This window comes from Balaenoptera physalus (assembly GCF_965194825.1).
Source record: "Balaenoptera physalus genome assembly, chromosome: 2".
NCBI classification, from domain to species: Eukaryota; Metazoa; Chordata; class Mammalia; order Artiodactyla; family Balaenopteridae; genus Balaenoptera; species Balaenoptera physalus.
In genome coordinates this window covers 27,232,576-27,255,296 of record NC_138883.1, presented here as the reverse complement: position 1 = coordinate 27,255,296, position 22,721 = coordinate 27,232,576, and the positions used below count along the sequence as shown (strand labels likewise).

General features: G+C 40.8%; 1 protein-coding gene and 1 long non-coding RNA gene across 19 annotated transcripts in view; one reads left to right on the top strand and one right to left on the bottom strand.

The window, feature by feature from the left end:
* TTLL5 (tubulin tyrosine ligase like 5) overlaps positions 1-22,721 on the top strand; it is a 302,833-nt gene that overhangs the window by 31,663 nt on the left and 248,449 nt on the right. For all 18 annotated transcript variants that reach the window (XM_082451545.1, XM_082451547.1, XM_082451552.1 and 15 more), the window contains 4 exons: positions 378-508; positions 7,933-8,015; positions 14,570-14,639; positions 15,084-15,168. In XM_082451545.1, the coding sequence (XP_082307671.1) occupies positions 378-508; positions 7,933-8,015; positions 14,570-14,639; positions 15,084-15,168 (369 nt within the window). The remainder of the gene's footprint in view (positions 1-377; positions 509-7,932; positions 8,016-14,569; positions 14,640-15,083; positions 15,169-22,721) is intronic.
* Positions 707-21,872, bottom strand: LOC309655966. Its single transcript, XR_014261084.1, has 4 exons — positions 18,630-21,872; positions 15,374-15,463; positions 3,262-3,388; positions 707-3,091 (listed from the first exon to the last, which is right to left on the bottom strand). It is a non-coding gene; the product is annotated as an uncharacterized lncRNA (long non-coding RNA).

The window sequence follows — 22,721 nt, the reverse complement described above, 5'->3', positions numbered from 1 at the left end:
CTAGATTTGGCAAAGCAACCTTTGGTTTTAAGAAATCAAAGTGAAAATCTTGTACTGAGGAACAGATAGAATGCATTTTTAATGGTTACAGCAAAGATTCTTAGATGGTTTTTAAATAGTGCAACAAACCATAGACTCATGAATCCAGTCGAGGCCAACTGAAGTGCCTTTTTGTAGTTTGCCAGATTACACTCCCTGATAGGTAGCGTTTATTGCCCTAGTTTTAAGGTGATCATTTCCTTGACAAAGTGATAGATTTGGGATATAATACTATCGTCAGTAACTGCTCATGAACTGTGAACTCTTTAGTATGTGATGACACAGGATAACCTCTGAGTCATAGCATACTGAAATGGAAATGCTTTTATGAAATTTAGGTCGTATGAACTAACCCGGAAGGACCGACTGTACAAAAACATCATTCGAATGCAGCATACGCACGGATTCAAGGCTTTTCACATCCTCCCTCAGACCTTCCTGCTGCCAGCTGAGTATGCGGAATTCTGTAGTAAGTGCTTGACTGCTGATGCTCCATCCCCCATCCCCCATCCCCTATCCCCCATCCCCCATCCCCTATCCCCCATCCCCCATCCCCCATCCCCCATCCCCCATCCCCCATCCCCTATCCCCCATCCCCCATCCCCCATCCCCTATCCCCCATCCCCCACCCCCTATCCCCCATCCCCTATCCCCCATCCCCCATCCCCTATCCCCCATCCCCCATCCCCAGCAGCTGAACTTGGGGCAGATTTACTCCAAGGGCTGCCTCAAGTCAGGAACCAATCCGGGCTTTTCAGATCCTTAAAAAATTGTTTCTTTAGTAAAACAATTGCAGGGATAACTTTAAAACTGTTTTATTCTGAGCGTGTATGTGTGTGTTTATTCTTAGTAAGGACATTTATGTAAGGACACATTGGTATTGTATAAATGTGCTCCTGTTTATTACAAAAAGTCTCTTTTTCATTGACAAGAGTTAGTGCCCATGTAAGGATGGATATACTTCTGCATATGAACTACATATGCATCCTTTTTGGTATCTCTCTTCCTCTTGTCGTTTAAGGAATATCCCTGTCCTCTCGATTTTTGGACTTGTGTGACTTATGTTCTTTGGGGTACATGTATCACGCATCTTTTGGTGTTAGGGTTTAGAGGTACCAGTTAGTGACACTCTCTCTCCTTGGAGTACAGACTAATTGAAAAATATTCATGGGAGCGAAATAGGCACGTGAACGTCTGCTGTATTGGTGGTAAAGCTAGCTGGGAATGCATGTCCTGCATCCAAGTCTCATTGCTTCTTTTGTCTTGAAGTGAACTTACCTCCCCAGGTCCAAGCAGAGGAGATGGGCTATTTTGGACTCTCCCCCCATGGCAGGCAATGCCTGCCTCAGTAGGCTTAGAGCACAGAAGAGGCACAAATACAGAGAAGGTGTGAAGCAGGTCTTTTGTGAGAGTCTAAATAGGAAAAATAATAATAGCTAACACTTAATGAACATTTCCCTTCTGTTAGGCCCTCTTCTAAGTGGTGCCTCTATTCTGAGGTAGGTACTGTTATTGTTCCCAGTTTTACAGGTGAGGAGACTAAGGTACAGAGAGGTTAAGTAACTTTCTGTAAGTTACGTGGCTGCAAATGGTGGGATTAGGATCCAGACCCTGCAGTTTGGCTTCAGAAGCCAGGCTCCTCACCACTTGTGCTTTGTGGCCAAAGACAGTGGGCGTATACACACAATGACCATTTCCCAGTACCACCCATGAGAGAAGTCACTTCTGTGAGGAGGATCAGTTATGACACAGAGAGGACAGCAAGACAGTTTTCTTCTCAATAAGTCCAAGAAAAAGACTATTCCTGTCTTATAGGTAGAGGAAGCATGGAGAGAGGAAGAGAAATTTTTCTCTAGACTTCCTGACTTTTGATTCTTTTAACCTGTTGGACCTAGCGGTCTGGTCTGGTCATGCAGTGTGGTGTTCATCCTCTGGGACTTGCATCAGGAATGGTCACAGGGTCTCTCGCTCCCACCTTGGGGAGGCCATTCTTCTGAGAGCACTTGTTGACCCCGCTGGGACCAGTGGTTGGCAGTTCAGTGTTTGCCCACAGAAGGCTCTGAAATGGGTCAGAGTAGAGTATCCACTAGATGAATTAAGTTAACTTCAAAGCTACAGTGCACTCAAAGCTGAACATTTATAATTAGGAATTTTTGTTACGAGATTTTTAGCCATGTTATTGAAACCTCCTGTGCCTTAGCTTCCTCCTCTGTAAAATGGGACTGTTACTAGTACTGACATTATAGTGTTGTTGGGATGTTTAACTAGGTTAACACATGGAAAGCACTTGGAATGATGCCTGATGGGTACTTAATAAATGTACAATAATATTTCCTATTTCAAGTTATGTAGAGATGTATTGTTATATAATAAAAGTAAAAAATTGTGTAATAAGCCAACATGATAGCATAAAAATGCTTCAACTAACATGTTACCAACGTAAAAGCATTCCTGATATGAACTCCCTGCTGTTGAATTCCTATTGAGAAATCAGAGTCCAGAATAATTTCCTAGTAAACACTAAAGGGATATTAAGTTGAAAATTCCCTTTTTCCTCTCTGCTATCTCTTATTCTGTGGTTCTTCCCCACCCTTTGGAGGCAGGTTGAGGGCTGGATGCTCATTCAGAAGATTGGATAGAGTTAAGAGTTCCTCCATGCATTCAAGCCTGACCTGTGTTTCAGTAGAATTGTTTCTTCAGCATATTTTTTTTTAATAAATTTATTTATTTTATTTATTTTTGGCTGCTTTGGGTCTTTGTTGCTGCGTGCAGGCTTTCTCTAGTTGCAGCCAGCGGGGGCTACTCTTCGTTGCGGTGCGCGGGCTTCTCTTGTTGTGGAGCAGGGGCTCCAGGCACACGGGCTCAGTAGTTGTGGCACGTGGGCTCAGTAGTTGTGACGCATGGGCTTAGTTTCTCCGCAACATGTGGGATCTTCCCAGACCAGGGATTGAACCCCTGTCCCCTGCATTGGCAGGTGGATTCTTAACCCCTGCGCCACCAGGGAAGCCCCGTTTCTTCAGCATATTATTCAAACTCTTACAGGTTCTACATTCTAACAAAAATGAATTCAAAAAGTCAGTAGCACACATAGAATGAATATAGCTGCAACCCAAAGCCACCACATTGAGCCCCAGGGCAGTTATTACAGGCAAATGATGTTCTTCAATCTCAAAACAAATCCCTCATTGCTGTTGCCTACCAAAGACCACAGCGGGGACTTACTGTGCGGTAGAAGAGGGGCCAAGGAAGATGTGATGGTAAAGAGGAAGCTTCTTGGTTGCGGTCCTGCCAGGATGCCAGTCATTCTTTGCCAGTAGTCCAGAGTCCGTGACCTCTACGCTTAAATCCACTGGGGAGAAATCCAGCATTAGTAGGCCAGTTGTGTTGCTAAGTTTACCTATTAGGGGAGAACCTTGCCTCTTCCTACCACTTCCTCTTTCAAAGAGACATTCCTCTTCCTCATAAAGTCTGTTTTAAGTTCTCTTCATTTCCTCTGCTGTCCACCTAGCATATTATAACTCACAAATTCCCTTTTCTCCGTGACACTTGTGTTCCTGACCTTCCAGTGCTTGCTTGAGGGCAGGCAATAGGACATTTTTGAGAAGGCAAGTGACATGAACAGGTTGGCCTTTAGGAAAATAACTACATGAAATGAATTGGAGGGAGCAGGGGGAAGAAACACAGTGGTCGCTTTGGAAGTCATAATCCAGGTAAGAAGTATAGATAGACTGAGCTAGGTAGCTGGAATGGAACAGAGGCAGTGGAAAGAATGGTAGAATAAACACAGTTTACTAAGTGGCTGTGAGTAGTGAGGCAGAGGTGAAAGGTGTTCGTCTGAGAAGCTGGGAGGAGCATTAAGTCTTTAACCAGGGAGTGTAACGAGGAATGTAGAGCAGGGGTCCCCAATCCCCGGGGTTCCTGTTAGGAACCAGGCCGCACGGCAGGAGGTGAGCGGCGGGCGAGCAGGTGAAGCTTTACCTGCCGCTCCGCATCGCTCCCCATCGCTCGCATTACTGCCTGAACCATCCCCCCCCACCCCCCACTCCCCAACCCCTCGGACGTGGAACCACGAAACCAGTCCCTGGTGCCAAAACGGTTGGGGACCGCTGACGTAGAGGAAAAGTGTTGAAGGACAAGAGGAGTGTCACATTTTGGACCTGGTGTGGATTTGAGGTGCCTACAGGCCTCCATGTGGTGATGTTTTGCAGGCAGTTGTAAAGGCAGTTTTGAGTTCTGGCCAGAGTTACAGGTTCTGGAAGTTGCAGATATGGAGGTGGATGTTACTACCAAGGAAGGGAAAAAGAAAGAGAAGAACTACAGAGAAGTCAGAGGGGAGAGAGACCTTGAAGATATGAGCAAGGGAATGAGGTCCCAGCGGAGGCAGGAGAGGGTTCAGTCAAGAGCCCAAGTAGAAGGGTGGGCTTCAGGAAGGAGGGCATGTTTCTCCCCTAAAAGGAGGGAAAGAAGAAGGCTAAGTGGTCATCCAGGTAACATTTTAGATGGAGAGGAAAGCAGGTGAGTGGGTTTATGTTACAGATTCCCAGCCTTCTTGGTGAGAGGGTGATGAGGGCACGTACCAGGAATGAGGGGCCTAGGGATGGGTTTGGGTGTTTGAGAGGAGCAGAAAGGCATGTGACTAGCCTGTGAAAGAACCTTTGAAAGGGAACTGATATGGAACAGACATGAGGATTGCCTGAAGACTCTAGAGAGACCAGCCAAGGCGGATCTCATGAATTTGTAGCTTTTTGTTCTAATAAGAGAAAACCTGAAATCCATCTCTGTAGAGACCTAGCCCAGAGACCAAACACTGCCTCAAGAGATGTGAAAGCCTGGATACTGCCAAACCGTTCCCAGTAATTAGAATGTGGGGCTTGGAATATACAGACCAGATCTTGCTAGATTCCTGGTGCCGCTGTTGCTAGTGTAACAGTATATAGTACAGTCGGAGGTCTGTGACCTCGAAGAACCTAAGAATCTTGCCAACTGCAGCCACTCCCCAGCCATGGACAGCTTTCTAAGCAGGGAGAAGGGAACAACAAGGAAGGCAGGGTGGCGCCAGTGTCAGAAAGGCAGAACTCTCCCCCCATGCCCTGGCAGATTTCTGTTTACGTCTCACTGCCCAGAATTGCGTCCTCTGGTCATCTCTAGTTGCAAGAGAGACAGAAATAATTCTAAGGAATGAGCAAAACTTTAATGTCAGCCAGTTGATTTCAGATGACTGGATTTCAAAGTAATCAGTAAATTTATAGAATCATAATAGTAGGATTATGAGAGATCTCATAATTCAAATGACTAAACCCCTCATTTTAAAGATGAGACTGGATAATTTAAGCAAATTGCCCAGAATTAGAAAAGTCAGAATTAGAACTCAGATCTTCCTACTCCTGGTTCAGTGCTCTTTCCTTTAGATTGAGCATGCTGCCGCCATAGGACCTGGAAGGCACCAGAAAGAGTTGCAGGCCCTGTCTAGTATATCTTCATCCTGACAGGCTGCCAAGCTCTTTGCCTTGCCTTTGCTTCTGACCCACATTTTTGGAACCTGTGAAAGAAATCAATCCTTGTTCTGAAATACAACAAATCAAGGAGAAAGGCCTAGCATGAAGACACTTTTTTTGATATTTAGAATTTCAAGAACATGATAAAAGTGAAGCACCAGATACTTCTGATAAGCCTAGTCCACAAAGTAAGATTTATTAAACGCGTTAGATGGCAGAAGTTGCATTTAGCTAGATTTTCCCTGATCTGAAAACAAGCATTTTCTGCATCCGCTTGTCACCACAGGGGGTACTGTCTTCAGACAGGTCTGGTCATTTTCTTCGGCATTGCTGTGTGTAGCTCCCTCACTTCCTCTTCGTGAGCCCAGTGTGTCTAATTACTTGCTTAGGGCCTGCCTTTCTGCTGTCTTTTCACTTCTGCACTCCCCATACTAGCAAACTGCCTAACACGGGTTGGGTACTTAGAAGTATTGAATGAATGAATGAAGTTTAAAAATTTCTGTAATTTTTTTGTTTTATTTTACTATTAATTGTTCCTTTTGTTTTCAAACTATTGTATCCTCAGAATTTGGGGAAAATGGCAAAATGGAAAAAATATATAAAGTATATATATATATACATCTCTTCAGTGACTTCAGTTTATAGAGATTTAATTTGTCTTATATAAATATGCCATCTATTGCAGGAATTTAAAATTATGTAAATTATATAGGTAATATAGTCACGGTACCCAAAAAAATACAAAACAATAATCAGTGAAAAGCCTTTTTTCTCCTCTTTTCCTCAGTCATCCAGTTCTCCCCAGAGGTGATCAATGTTATTAGTATTTTTACATATCCTTCTAGAGGTATTCTCTGCACTTGCTGGCACATGGTTTGAGTGTGTATGTGAACAGATGGGAGCATACAATACCCAGTGCCCTGCACTTTACTTCTTAACACTCACCAGTCTCTTTGAGCTCATTCCCTCTCTGTTCCTTAATAACATTCTCATTTTGTGTGTCTGCTTAATATTTCATTATGTAGAGCAGGTGTCTGCAAACTACAGCCCTTGTGTCAAATCTGGTCCTATGCCTTTTTATATGTATCCCATGAGCTAAAAATGATTTTTACATTTTTAAATGGTTGAAGAAAATCAAAAGAAGAATAAGATTTTGTGGCACGTGGAAATCATAGGAAATTCAGTGGCCATAAATAAAGTTTTTTTGGGGCCCAGCCATGCTCCTTTGTTTACGTATTGTTTATGGTAGCTTTTGAGCTACAGTGACAGAGTTGAATAGTTGCATGGCCTGCAAAGCCTAAGCTATTTATTATCTGGCTTTTTACCAAAAAATAGTTTGCCGGCCCCTCATATAGATGCAATATAGTGTATTTAATTAGTTGATGGGCGTCTTTTGCTATTAAAATGCAGCACTGAATAATCTTGTACAAAGAACGTTTCAATATGTGTGAGCAGGACTAGAGAATACATTCCCAGAAGTGGAATTGCTCACAGAGTTTTACATTCTGTGTGGCACATGACATTTTTTCTAATTCTGTGAGGTCACATCAAGGGAGAAAGCAGGGGAGGGTGGCGGAGAGAAGACAAGGAGGTCTTCTTTCTCTCCTGGTGAAATGGTTTGTGGCACCGACAAAGTCAAGTTCCTGTTGGGAGGCCTTGAAAAGACAGTTTGGCTCCTATCAGAGGGAGAGTCCTTTGTCTCTGCTTCTCTCTCGTGTCCACTGACCTTCCCTAAGTGGAGGCCGGAGCCATCTGCAGGCCTCTGGGACTCCTCATATTGGTTGTGTATTTTCTTTTCCTATGATCCAAAGGTATTTAAAGCGTAAACCTGAACCTGGGAAAGGAAAAAAAGTAAAGGGCACCTTTTAACCACTCGTCAATTATTGTCCTTCCTTTCCACTCACATTGTTTTATTTAAGGCGATTTTTTCTTATAAGCTCAGAGAAACTGCTTAAGGAAAGTAACCATATTAGGGGATCTAGCCTTTGACTCACATTGTCACCGTCTGCAGTGTGAGTCTCTGGAGGTCCTTTAGTTAAAGGAGGCGAGGATCTCAAAGATTCGTGAAGGTTGTTTGTGACAGTAATAGACTAACATCCAGATATTTGCCTTCTTTTGTCTTCATCCTCTCATTCAAGAGGGGAAATGGTGGAAGAAATATATTATGTAATATTGCCGTCTCTTCCTCTCTTTCCTTTCTCTCTCTTTCTCTGTTTTCATTTTTAAGGCTAGTCCAAACATACAGGTTATTTTACTTGCTGTCTTCCACTTAGAAATTTGGAAAATTCTTTGGGTACCTGAGTAGATAACTAGTATTAAAATTTGAGATAATAAACTCATGTCCCTTCTTTCTCTTTGTTTCTTTCTCCCCTATTTTGTCTCCCAATATTTTGAACAGATTCATATTCAAAGGACCGGGGACCTTGGATAGTAAAACCAGTGGCCTCTTCCAGGGGGCGGGGTGTCTACCTGATCAACAATGTAAGTATGCAGCGGGTGGCATACTTCGCTCCGTGTTTGTTCTTCCCTGCTTCACCCTTTGCCTTAGCTACTAAGTCTGCATTCGGACGTGTGATTTGAGGATGGCTATGCGCCTACTGTTCACCTTACTGGCAGTAACCTCCTCCCATGCCAACAGTTCCTCTATGGCTAATAAGTCACTTGATTGAATTTGGGGGTAGGGCAGCCTTTGGTGTCAGCAGAAAAGAGGTACTTTTTCTGCTTTCAGCATTCTGCCTTGCTAATTCCTTGGCACTAAGCGTTAATTGGTAGCACATACATTTAGTTCCTATTGTGAGGAGAACTGTGGGTTCCTTCCCTCAAGGTCATCAAGCAAATTAACCTTAATTTGGCATGGCATCCTTGCTGCTCCTGTCCCCCTCCATCCCCCCTCTTCTTCTTCCTCCTCATCCTCTTCTTTTTTCAAAAGTCATTAGTCTTGATTCTTTGCAAAATCCTCATTAAAAGTTGTTTTTCAGTTGAATACATATACAGAGTAAATGAAATAAAATCCCAACCCCAGTCTCACTGGCTAGACTAACAACAGTAGTAACCTAATACAGTTGATATATGTTTCTTCTTTTCTCAACTTTACATTTTGTTTCTAATTCTCAGTTTGATATTCACTGTACTCATATCACCTCCTACCCTTCCTTCCACATTCCACCTCTAGCTTTGATTATTTTTTATTGTTTTTATATTTTAAAGGTTTATGATATTTACATTCTCTTCAATAACTATGATTCAGTTTCTCTGCTTTATCTATAAGTTGAGTAAAAAAAATAAACTCAATAGAAACTTTACAGATGGGAATTCTGAAATTTAACCAGTATTTCAGTCTGGGTCTTTGTTCCTTCTTCCTCCTGGACATTCGGTCAGCCCTTTCAATATGGAAACTAGTGTTTTTCTTTAGTTGAGGGAAAATCATTCATTTTTTATCTCTGTTTCTGCTTCTGGAACTCCTTTTTGAGGCATTCTGGGTGTTTTCTTCATGTCAACTTTTCTCTCATTTTAAATTCTCTGTCTTTTCCCATCTTTATCTTCTGGATCACCAGTTTGAGCTCTATCCATTTTATCATTCATTCCATCTACTGTATTTCTATATTGGCTATCATAAGGTACAAAAACTCTTATTTTCTGATTTGCCTTTTTTTGTGTGTGTGTGATAACAGCCTGTTGTTGCTTAATAGATGCAGTTTGCTGGCTGGTCTTTCTGAGGGTACGAATTGAAAGTTTTTTAAAGTTCTCTTTTGTTTCACGAATTTTTGTGGGATCGTGTTTTTTTCCCTGCTGTTGGGTTTTCTCAATTTCAGTGACCTTAGATGTTGAGTCACACTGATGAACAAGACTAGACTGATTGAAATTGACAGCGGGCCTGGGTTTCCCCTACTGTTGTGTAGGACTGATTCCCTAATAACGTCTCACTGGACAGGAGGCTGACTGTGCTTTGTGCGAGGGCAAAGCGTGTTGAATGTCAGGCCGCACCTTCGGTGGATGTGGGTGAGGAAGCGTGCTTCTTCCTTCCCCCTTGCCAAAACAGGGCCTGCCTGATTGTGGATATAAAGGAAGAGTTTGGTGATTTCCTTGTGGGGTGGTGCTACGTTTCCTCTCTCTTCACCTTTGTGTCTGCTGTAGGGATGCAGTGGCCTCAAGTTCCACTCCTCTGTAGGATCCCTGTGCCCACCGGCAGAAGATGTCCTCCCGAGACAGTTGTTAGGTTTCATCCTGAGGGCAAAGCTTTGGTTGTTGGAGAAGGCCTGTTGGCTGCCCTGTTTTAAATGCTGTTTGTTAATTAATTGTCTGATTCTTGTCCGTTGGCTCACTCTTGCTCTTCGTGTTTGTTCACTGCCAGCTTGGAACTTCTCAGAAGTCTCCTTGGGAAGATCACTCTCACCTCTGATATTTGGGGCTGGGGCTTCCTCTGCTCTGTTTCCTCAACCTGTTCCCATCTGCTTTCTGTCTTTCAGGATTTCCTTAAACCTTTGGTCTTTTGTTGTCTCCTTTAAATGTTTTCTAGCCTTGTTATCATTTCAGACGTTTAAAAATGTCTACTCTGTTCTTACAGTGGGACCCTGGAAGGGAAGAGGGGGAGGCGGATATGTCATGTGTGTGGTCGGTGCACCATCCCAAATTCCCCAATTCTCTTTCTTTCCACATGGTCTGAGCTATTTCCTATATGTGCAGAAACTAACTTTCTGAGGGGTCTTTCACATGGGAAAATCCTTAAATTCAGTCTGGACTAAAAACTGTACAGTAAACACTGATGGCCAGACCTTTCATGCTGAAGAAATATAGGATCTGGTTCTGATGCAGTAGCTATACAGCCCCAAGCCCAGGCTACAAGTTCTGCTACCTGACCCTGGGTCACTCTGGAGGCCTTTTGCCCTGGGTCTCTTGTGACAGAAGGCACTGCTCATAGCCTTGGATCTCTCTTTTCTTGTCTCTGTTCTGACCTTGGTGTGAAGGCTCCTGTCCAACAGCTTTTCCTTCAGCTTCGTGCCAGGAGCTCCAGTGTTGTTTGAATCTCATAGACGGCACTAGTTTGGGTTTGGGTTTTAGCTGCCAAATGGAATTGCTATTGAAAGTCAACTGTGGTACAAGTTTGCTTTTTATTTTCTTAGACATGAGTCAAAAAGAATAGGATCTATTCCCAGCTCATCTGGGACTTTTTTCTCTTGGAATGCTCTTTTGCCCTGGTGATTTGTTATTTTAAAACCAACATCATAAAGAATAGAAAAGTTAAACTTTCTTTGGTGGGGCTGAGAACCCCATGCCCTGACTCTTCCCTGGATGCCGTGTGCGTCTCATAAAGGGGGTGACAAGTCTTTAGAGAATGCATTTGGCAGGCTCTCCTTCTCCCTCCCACATCTCCCTGGGCTGACTCCCTAGAGACCCCCTGCAGAGATCAAAGTACTTGGCAGGACCCTTTGCCTGCCACCTCCCGCTCAGTGAAGCTTTGGAATGAGTCTGATTCTTTGAGGTCTTTGGTGGAAGTGCCAGACAGAAGCCTGGGAAGATGCCAACAAGCACCAGGGGAGCTGGCAACATGTGGACATAATGGCAAAATAGTCCCATTTTTCTCCAAATCTGGAATTTTATCACCTTTTACCCAGACCTACAAACCATGCAGTTAATACTCTTCTCTCCCTCCTTACACACAAGGCCTAACCATCTCCTCCTTTCCATACCTGGATCCTTTCCCATGGAATATGTGACCCATTAGCCAACTGCATGAAGTAACTCTTTCCAAGGCTGCTGCCTGCTTTCCTTTTAGATTCAAGGGGGAGGGAGAGGGAGTGCTCCAGTGGAGGGTCTGCGAGCAGAGCTAGTGTGAGTGGGTGAGGGATGGGGGAGGGAGGGCAGAGTTAGGTGTGAGGGCCAAATAAAAACATCTTTCCCTGTCTTCCCACTGGAGTGAGGAATGAGAGGGCCTCTTATTAAAAATTCCCCGTAATAGTCATAACCTTTTGGAAAATATCTGCAAATAGCAACTTTTACCATTATGAGAATAGGATAAAGGATAGAAGAAGCATTACTTTTATGTAATACTGAAGAGAGAGGAGTGTGAGCTCCTACAGATGGAAGCATCTTGGCTGATTGGCGAACATGGTCTCTTAATGATGTGCTTTTTAACTCTGAAAATACAGCATAAAGGAACAGAGTTGTGTTTGCTCCAGCTCCTGCAGTAACCGTGACTAAATGCCATATTTTCCCAATTTAATATATTCAAATCGAGGAGGGAAAAGATCTGGTGTTTTCTGATTAAGGTATGAATTTGATTTATGGAAGTCAAATTTAGTCATCCTTGTCTCACACATTATTCGTGGTAAATAAAATACTAGTGCTTTCTCTGAGATTTTGAAGTATCAGGAGAGTATTTTGGTCACTCTGTTCAGTCCTATATTTGTGAATATAATTTCGTACAGCTCTCTTGTTTCTATTTGTTTATGTTTTCTTAGGTGCTCTCCATTTTTTCGCATTGTTCAGCAAATATTTAGGGAGTCCCTGTTGTGTGCCAGGTGCTGCCACTCCTTAAAGGCTTTTCAGGAATAGGGATCATCTCCTAATTCTTATGTATCTTCATTATAATTCAGTGCACTGCTCTGAGCAGAATGGTGTGTGGCACGTTGTGAGGAATGCTGTTGAGTTGTGGAACTCAGTAAATGGAACCACAAAGATACTATTGAGTTTGCAATAATAATACTAACTGATATTTCTTGAGCATCTACTATGTGCCTACCACTGTACCTTCCAAATATAATCTCACTTAGACTTTATGAGAACCCTAAGAGGTAGTTACTATTCCTTCCATAGTAAGTGAAGATTTTAACTCATCTAGCTGATTCCAGAGCGTACCCTCTTAACCACTGTACCAGTCTACCTTACAATAACTTAACAGATACCATGAGCTTTAATCTTAAAGTTGAATTAGAAAAATGGATGGGTTTCCAACTTTCCCAACAATTCAGATTCTTGCTTTAGCATACTTGGGAGGGCAGTTTGAGCTTAGAATTGACATCATTTAAAATGAGTTAATTGGGGATGGATGAAAAGGAGACAGGCTTGAAGATGTCAAAAATTTCGTTAGTTGCTTATCAGTATATTACACTATACAAAAAAACTGTACTCAAACAATTCTTTTCTTCCGTGAGCTTACAATTTAATTACTAGTGCAGATAGAAATGAGAGGTATAGACCGTTGAACAAATACTAAAGTTACCGAAATAATGTAAGAGATTATGTTCTGCATAATTCAAAGGACAAATGTATATGATGAGGAAGGGAAGAGAGGAAATGGGCATGGATGTTAGATGTGTCATAGAGTGAAGACCATTACCATTGTAGTCTGTGGTTCCAAGTAAAGTTGGGTGGTTGTATATCTGTCGTAGCCTGTAGGTGTTACTTAGTAGAAAAAGAGCCGCAATTGTTTAATTTTAGGTTTGGAACACAGCCTGCAGCTTGCTTCTTTGTACTGTGATTGCATCAGTTCTTACATACTAAGCTGACTCAAAATAGAGATAGTACGTGTGAGAAACTGATCAGGAAATGGTGTGGGTCACCAAGTCCAGAATATGAATCAGTAGTGATGTTGTAGTGTCTGTATGATGCATAGAGATGGCTTGTGAAGTTGTGTTCTGAGTTTGAGATGGCAGCAGTGGGAAATGAGAGAGGAATCTCATTATCTTGACCCCGGAGTTGCTTCTTGTGGTTGTGTATGATGTTATGGGTCACACAGTTATCCTTATTTTATAACTGTAGTACTTGGGATAGCAAATGCATTATTATAAAGGCAAACTTTTAAATTTGGACAGTTATTTTAGGTCAGAACTTGTGAGAAAAGGTGCAAATAGTGCTTAAGAATTAAGCTTCTGAGGCAGACTGCCTGGGTTCAAATGGTGCTCTATCACTTATTAGCTGTGTGACTTTGAGCAGGTTCCTAACCCTCTCTGACTCTTCCCTCATCTGTAATATTTGGATGGTGTTACACCTACCATGGGTTGGATGAAGATTAAGTGAAATAATACTTCTGAAGGATTAGAACAGTGTTGGCACATAGCAAATCTTCAGTACATTTATTAAAAATTTTTTCCTGCAAATGTTAATAGTGTTTCTGTTGTTGCTACTATAGCTATTATCATCACAATTATCATTATAGCCACTTCCCTTTTGGAGTTCTTTTGTCCTGTATAGATTGTGGTGACTGACAACTGATTTTTCTGTTTTAGTCTCACTTGGAATTGTTCTTCCAGATCTCGTCCCACTCTGCAGCCTCACATCTTGCACTTGTAGGTGTGCTGCTTTGTGTTCTTTTAAATTCTGTATATTTGCTGTCCCTCTACTCAAACATCAAACTCCTTGGGAGTAGAGATTGGGCTCTGTGAGGGCAGGCATTGCATCTGTTTTATTCATCACTGTATCCCCAGTGCCTTATACGGTACCCATCATACATTTCATTATTTATTGTATAGACAGCTCTTCTTCATTGAAAAAAGTATTTAAAAGATCTAGTTCACTCTTTACCTACAGTGGCATAGCAAGCACTATTGAGTGAATCAGTGAAATATCCATCCCATTTCACAGGGAAAATGCCAGGATCCATTGTGGAAAGATCTGTAAGTTCTCTGAGCAACTTGATGAAAGCCTTCCTGTAAGAATAATGGTAGTATTTTAAAATATCCAACATGCTTTACATTTGGGAGAAAGCAAGTTTTAATTTATTTTTTAAGTAGCTATTTTTTTCTTGGCATGTAAATATTTAATATCATGTATATAAATCTTTAAAGCTGTTTAGGCTCTATTTATTATGAGAGGTGCTGTGTAAATTTTGTTTTCCCCCATTATAATTGGATTCTCACAGTGTTTATGGAAGTGGTGTGTTATATGGCCAATTAATATATGGGTAGCTTAGAGGAAACCTTTTCTTAGAGTTTTAGTTTTCCACATTATCATTTCTAAATGGTTAAGAACTTTGCTTCTTTATTGTAAGCCAGGATTCCTTTGCATTTCTACCTTTCATTTTTCTCTTTACTCAATAGCCAAACCAGATTTCCCTGGAAGAGAACATCCTGGTCTCCCGTTACATTAACAACCCCCTGCTCATAGATGGTGAGTTGTGATTAGATCTTTGACTGGATTGGGCTAGATCGTACTAATTTTTTTTTTTTTAACGTTTTTATAGTCTTCTCTAGTAAGTCTTTATTAAGCTAGTGTGAAATTCTTGGCAACTGTGGCTCCAGAGATGAAGCTGGTTCCTTACCTACCTCATGGGATTATTTTGAAGTTGATTTTGAGATAATAAAAAAGAAAGTGCTTTGTATGTTATAACAGAAACAAATATATATGAAAACTGTACAATGCATATATATATATATATTTACAATGTATGGTATAATTATTATTTATCCTCAAAAGGGAAGGTGTGTGGGCAGTGTATGTTTCATGGGGAGAGGAGGACTGTCTTTCATATTTCTTTGTTACATTGTCCTATTCATTCTGTAACAGAAGACAAATGAGCTTAGGTTTTCCTATGTGCCCCAATTTTTTTTCCAGATTTCAAGTTTGATGTGCGCCTCTATGTGCTTGTGACTTCCTATGATCCTCTTGTCATCTATCTCTATGAAGAAGGACTGGCTAGGTAAGAGACCTTGGGCGGAGGATGTTTATTCGAGTTGACCCATTAAAGAGTGTATTAAGATCAGGTTGTTTTTTCTGTTGTATTCAACTCAGGAAAATAAGAGTGTCCCCAGATGGGCTTCAGATTACAGAAATCAGTCTTATCACTTCACAATCTCTCTTGCATATCCACACATATGAACAAGCATTTGTATGTAAACACACACCTTTCCCAGCAGGGATCCAGGATCACATTGTATTTTCATGCAATGGCAATTGGTATGAAGATCCTAGGGCCACTGTTGTTCACAAATGGTCTAAAAAGGAAAAAAAAAAAAAAATCTCACATGTGTATACCTGTTATATACCAAACATTTATTTTAACACTCACAACAACCTTAAAGTTGATGCATTTTAGCAGTTGAGGAAACTGAGGCTTTGCGTAAGGGAACTTGAAGTCACGCCCCTGAGGTCTCCAGCAGGTGGATAGTGGAGTGGGAATTTGAACCCCTGGATCTGACTCCAGAGCTGAAGGCTTGAGCTGTTTCATGCCCTCTTGTATTTAGGGTGGGCATTAGCTGCTTTTTTTTTTTTTTTCACCTACAAGTCTGTAATATACTTTACAGTGACTTTATATATATATATATAATATATATATATATTTGTTTTTCTTGAGGTACTTCTTAAGTTTTAAGGTAGTGTGACTTACAAAATAAAGTTCAACTTATAATAATTTGAAGTTTCATTTCCCATATCCATAGGATTTTACAGGTGACAGTGTTTTTTTAGACCCTTTAAATTGTTTAAAATAAGTATATAACTTTGGTGTGCTTGGGTTCTTTCCTCTCACAAAGCTAATATATATATATATATATATATATATATATATATATATATATGTATTTCCCCCACAAAACTTATATATATATTTTACTTATATATTTTACCAAAGAACTCTGAAGTTCTTTTTATGCATAGTTTTCTTATAGAGCATAGCAGTTTAGGAGGTGGTTTGCATCTGTAAAAAGCATGGCCTATATATGTTTCTGTATTTTAGGAAATGTACATCAAAGATGGGAAATACCGTGGATAAAAGAAGGCTACATATTTAGGTGTAGATGCTTTGAGACATATCATTGTACTCTGACAACTGTTCTTTTAGAATTGGATTTCAATTATTTTAATTATTTTTTAGACTAAAATTTTTTGATCCATCTTGTGAGGGTGAGAACAGTTAACCAGATTCTACCTGGTTGAGCCATGTCTTCCCTTCACCTCTAGGTGGCAGTGACAGCATTTATAAGCGTGGTCACATTCTTAACTAAGATTTGAGTTTGAACCCTGGGAACACTGAAGGCCACGGAAGCTCCCTAGTTCTGGCCTCTGGTTCCTTGAAAATTGAGGAGGGAGAAAACTAAAATATTTCTCAGTTTTTAAGTAAAGGGCTGAACCAGGTATCTGGGCACAAACTACTAATCTAATCAGGTTTTCATCGGAAAGAAGTTTTCTGTAGTGTTTTTAGACACATGTGCTCTCATATTTTGAAGTATAGGGATAAAAGCTGAGTCTCCATATTATCTAGAACAAAAGGAAGGTGAAATAAGGCCCCTTACTTCTGCTCAGGTGTATAAGATGCTGAGGATTTTCCATTTTGTAATATGAGATTTCTGAGCTTTCCCTCGAGAGTATCATGAGCTTCTTCACCCTTCTCCCTCCACTCATCCTCACCCAGCTTGTCTCCTGTACCCTTCTCGGGAACTGATTATGTCCTGCCATGAACTGGACTTCTTGAATAGGGAAAAGACCTCAAGTTTATGCTTACTGTGTCTCAAGGATATCATAGCAATATGTTTTGCAAATTATTCCAAAGGTATTTCACCCACAATATTAATAGCCCTTGCTATTGGTAAAATTCGGCATTGTTTTAAAGCCTCAATGGCTCAGATGCAAAATGAGAACAATACTAATATTTATTATAGAACTTACTACAGATGTGCTAGTGCTTTGGCTATTGGGTGTGTGTTGGAAGTCAGAACCCACTGAATTGAGTAACTCTTCTCTTGCCTCCAGCAGGAATTGAGTATATATATTTATATATTTTTAAAATGGATGCTCTTTCTTAGAATAATTTGGAAAACAAATTTGTAAAAATTTGGATTAAACTGAACCAAAAAAAAAAGAATTTTCAGGGCTTTGGCTATTTTACCTAAAAGTATAGGTGAATATAAAAGCTTTACAGTAGTACGTTATGACAGGCTATTAGCCAGTCCTGCAAGGGTGCATTGCTCTGCACAATAACTTCCATGTGCCTAAGTCCCTGTGTCTTAACCACTGTGTATCTTGGCACTCATCTCCTGCTTTTTAATCCTCAGAAGCCATTCGACTGTGTCATTACTTTCAACAATAGTCTACAGCATCTCCAGATCTGCAGCCTCTAGTAATCTTGGGTCACGTTTGTTTTAAATAGACATTACTGAAGATAATCAGTTTGGGATGAGATCACTAGACCATTTTACTTTGAGGCTCAAAAAGGAAAACCATAATCTTTCCTAAAGAGACAGAACTGGTGGCAGTGTAATTGGTTTCCTTCTTCGGAAAAGAAGGGTCTTATCCCATATCACTTCTGTTTGGGGCCTCAAAATTCATGTTTAACGACAGAAAGATTAAGTTCATTTCATAAGACGGTTCTGTGAAGTAAGAATTTTGTGTAAATTCTTTGCCTTCTTAAATTTACGAAAGAGAAAGACCCTAAATAGTTTCTTTCTAGGTTAATCATTTCAGTTGTCCTTGCTTTATTAACATAGGAAGTAGAAAGACTCTCATTATTTTCTTATACGTGGGCACAATATTGAGACGTTTTAAAAAATTGTCTTAGTGGTGTTTGAGTCCAGGGTTTTGCCCCTTCCTACTTTTTGAGTTTCACGTGTATGTTACTGTTTTCCACCAGCAGGGGGCACTCAAGTTTCCAGAGAGGGGTGCTTTTCTCTACCAAAATGGTGTAGGGTTTTTTTCCTGTAAGAGGTGGAATCCAAAAAGACTTTGTTCTGGATTTTACAGTTTTAGGTGGATCCAGTATGTGGTCTAAATGATTTGACGAGGCCCTTTTTGAGACAAAGCTAATAGCCAAATTTTCACTGAAACAGGAAAAATAAAAAGTTGAAAAAAATTAAAACAAAATTGAGTTGAAAACCAAATGTGCTATCATATCAGAGACCCAAAGATAGGTAGCACTGTCAGCTGCGGGGAAATGAAAGTACCCGTCCAGGGAGCTGGGAGAGCTCCATCCACACGGTGGACTGGGAAGATGGGACACTGAGAAGGCCCGGGTCAGGGACCGCCTCGCTTCTGCTCAGCCATATTATTCACTGGAAATTCAGAAAAGATCCCAAAGCATTTGTAATGCCTCTGCCTTCCTCCCCACCCCCAGTTACTTCTTCAGTAGCCTTCCTTGCTAATTAACACTGGCTCCGCAGGGATATTTACCTTTTCTCTGCTGGATTCCTGTGGTTTTGAAAGAATTCAGGTACTTGCCGGTTGCCAAGGAATTCAGATTACCTCACAGGCTGCACACTGTCCAGAATCTGCCATAGCAGCAAGAGGGGGAAGAGACACCGACAAGGGGAAGAAAACCCTCTCCAGCGCTCATTGTCACCCTCCCTGGCAGGCCCTTGCTGTTTGTGAAGTTTGAGTCATTTCTGGCTCTGAAGACCAGGGGATCAGGCTGGTAATCCCCTCCCAGACGGCTCCGCAGGGCGCTGCCTAGTCACTGCAGCACTTTGGCAGTCTCCCGGCCGCAGCTGGTTGACAGCAGATCAGAGAGCTCTTGGGCCTCTTGTTCTCTTCCATAAGATTTTTCTGGGTCAGGCCAGGATGAAACCCAGTGGCTCCTGGCAAGGCTGCCTGAGGTGCTGTCTCTTCATCCTCCAGGCGTTTCTGGCGCTGAATGGTTACACCTGCTGAAAGATAACACATGTGCCACAGCCAGGGTCTCCTGAGAGCTGGCCTCCCCTTACTTTGTACATTTGTAGTGAATGTTTGTTAGAATATGTAGCTATCAAAGCGGGGTTGGGGGATTCGGTTTAACTGTCTTACATCTAGACTCTCTATAACTCTGACTATGGTGTCGTATTCATAGAAGAACAAAGTAGTTTTTGAACGGGGGAAGAGAGTTCCAAAGACCCCACTAACTCTGTGCTTTCCTTCTTGTTTGAGTTCCATGTTGGTAAAGTTCCTGAACAAGCAACTCAGCTGTAGTTTCAGTTAGTGCTTATCAGGTACCTACTATATGTCTAACATTGAAAACCTTCCTTCACATACACACTCAAGAGTTTGAGACAAATTATTATCATTGTATTGATTCTCACTGAGAAACATTAGAAAGCAAAAAGGAAATGTAGTTTTTGATTTAAGAATTTGTCAGAATAAAGGTAATCTATATATATTTTAATGTGGCAAAAAAAGAGAGAAAAGGGCATATAGTTCTCTGTTCATCATAGGTGGTGAAATAGAGCTCAGGGTTTCAGATTTATAAAGAAAGTAGGACCCGCCCCCCATTCCTTTTTTCTTTTTTTTTTTTTTTTGTTTAAAGGTCAAGGCTATGAAATTCTGTCATGAGAGCTTTTCCTAAGTCTTGATTTCATTAAGAGAGAGGTTCAAGACTTAATTCATCGTGTAAATTTCAGTTTGTGTTAGGAGCAGTGTTTGCAAAGTTGGTTGTGGGCTACCTAGTAGAGAATTACCTCTTTCAGGTGTTTCTAATAAAGAAATTGTGTTGAAGCTTTCAGACCTAAATAGGGTGAAATTTGATATGTGAAGATCTAAATCACAAGTCACAAACTTAAATGCTTACAAGGACATTCACTGAAAAGTTTGGCCCGGTGGAGACTGGAGAACCAGAGATCACATGTCCCACCTAAAGGGTATTTACTATTCATTGGCAGAAAGTCATTGATATGTGGTAGTGCTGTGGTCTGAATGCTACCTCCCAAGTTCATATGTGGAAATCCTAACCCCCAAGGTGATGGTATTAGGAGATGGGGACTTTGGGAGGTGATTAGGTCATGAGGGTGCAGCCCTCATGAATATGATTAGTGCCCTTTAATATAAGAGGCCCTGGAGGGATTCTTCACCCCTTCCACCCTGTGGGGACACAGCAGGAAGGTGCTGTCTGTCTGCCTGCATCTTGACCTTGGACTTCCAGCCAACAGAAATAAATTTCTGTTATTTGTAAGCTATGCAGTTTATGCAGTTTATAGTATTTTGTTATGGCAGCCTGAATGGACCAAGACAGGTGGTATTGCCAGATCTTCTGGTTTTTTAAGGGAGGCTGAAAAATCTAGATTTTTATTGAGAACCTTTTGTTTTTAGACTTTTAATTTTGAAACCATTTCAAAGTTATGGGAAAGCTGTAAAAATAGTATGAAGAACTGCCTTTTAACTTTCCTCTAGAGACCACAGTCAAATTTGGCCAACTGTCCTGATAATGTTCTTTATAACAGAAAGCTCCAAATCCAGGATCACATGTTATATTTAGTTGTCAAGTCTCTTCAGTCTCCTTTGATCTGGAACATTTACTCTCTCTTTTCTTGACTTTCATGACTTTAGCATTTTTTAAGATTTAGGCCAGTCATTTTGTAGAATGGCCCTCAATTTGTGTTTGTCTGATAGTTTTTCATAATTAGACTGAGGTTATGTATTTTTGGCCAGAATGTCACAGAAGTGATGCCATGTTCTCATTGCATTAAATCCGATGGTACATGATAACTATTTAGTGGTGTTTGAGCACTTAAGACAATGTCTGGCAGATTTCTCCACTGTAAATTTACTTTGTTTTCCCCTCTGTAATTAATAAATATCTTATGAAGAGATACTTTGAGACCATGTAAAATCTCATTCTTCATCTCATTTTCACCCAACAATTTTAATATTCATTGATGTTTCTTGCCTGAATGAATTACTACTATGATGGTTGTGGAATAATGATTTTCTAATCCCATCATTCCTTTTACTTTTATTATTTGTCATTTGACTCCCAGGAAGAGTTTTCTCTCCATCCTGTTCATTTATTCATTTGTTTATATACACCAACATGGACTTAAGGATTCCTGTGTTATTTAATGGGTTGTAATCCTTTACTATCATGATTTATTTTGATGCTCAAATTGTCCCAGATTTGGCCAATGGGAGCCTGTTTAAGCTGACTTTTGTGTCCTTCTGACATGTCCCCTCATTCTTTGAGTACAAGATATTTCAGGCTCATCTTCTTTCTCTGTCCCAGCGTGGAATCAACTATTTTCTCCAAGGAGCAGTGGTTGCTTTTAATGGAGGATAGTATTTAGACATACAGATCCAGGTGCTAGATATGCTCATTGTTCTGGGGTGTCTCTGCTATCAGGTCCTTGCAATGGACATACCTAGGAAATATGTGTATAGATATACATACATGTACACATACATACACATTTACATCTATATTTATTTCTGTATCTCTATATTGAAAATCAGGAGTTCATACGAATACCTCCAATTCTAGCTCAAAACTACAGCATTCATTCTAGCTTTTTCCCTTTCCATATTTTTTATCTTTTTTCCAACAGTGAGAAATCAGACTTCTATTATCTTCAACGTATTTATTTACTCAGTTCCCTCGTATGTAGCCAGTCTCCCAACCTCCCTGTCACTACCCCATTCAGATGCCCTCCTTGTGTGGACTTTGACCCTTGTGGGGCACCACCATCTTCCTCACATGGGCCCTGGCTGCCACTGGGCTTCAGGAAGGAAGGTCTGAATTTTAAATGCTGGCCAACTTATTCAAGTTTAAAAACAAAAAACAACCTTGGTAGGTTAATCAGAACTTGATTAGTAGGCCAGATCTAAGACTAATGGGACCTCTGATCTAGAAAATAAGAAGAAAATGTTGGAAAATGGTGATCAGAGATGAATGTGGTTTGTTTAATCCAGATTTTAGTGAGAACCATAAACTCTTCCTGGGTTAGGAGGAAAGATGAGCATATACACCTGCCTTTCCTCTACATGGTCTTCTACATTCCTTGTTCAGCTGACTGAAATAAAGAGTGTAGCACTTTTGCCCTTTTGGGTAACTTTTCCACTGAGCTTAGTTTTTTGTTTCTGTTTTCTCTAATTCTTACTTCTTCTTATACTTAGAAGAACTGTAACATTAATAATCTTGTCCTTCCTGAGTTTCAGAATATAAATGTCCCAGCTTAAAGGAAGACTAGGAAGAAGAAAACTTATTTTTTTAGAAATGCAGTCCTATTGAAAAAAGGAGGATAGGAATGACAGATGTGTTGGGTACCAGTTTACAGTTAACTGCCCGGCCTTTGCCAGTCTTTTCATGTTGTTGACCAAATTAGATCAGGTACTTGTATTTAGAAGAGAAGAAAAACCTCTTTCTCTGAAGCAGAACCTTTTCCCTCCCTCTAAATCATTATTTTGGGGGAGAGATGGCAGGTGGTATGTCACTGTGAGGTAATGTCTGGTTGAGGCAGGCAGCCTCTGTGAGGCCTGCATGGGCCCCCTTCGCATTTCACAAGAATTCAGAGAATGACTATTTCC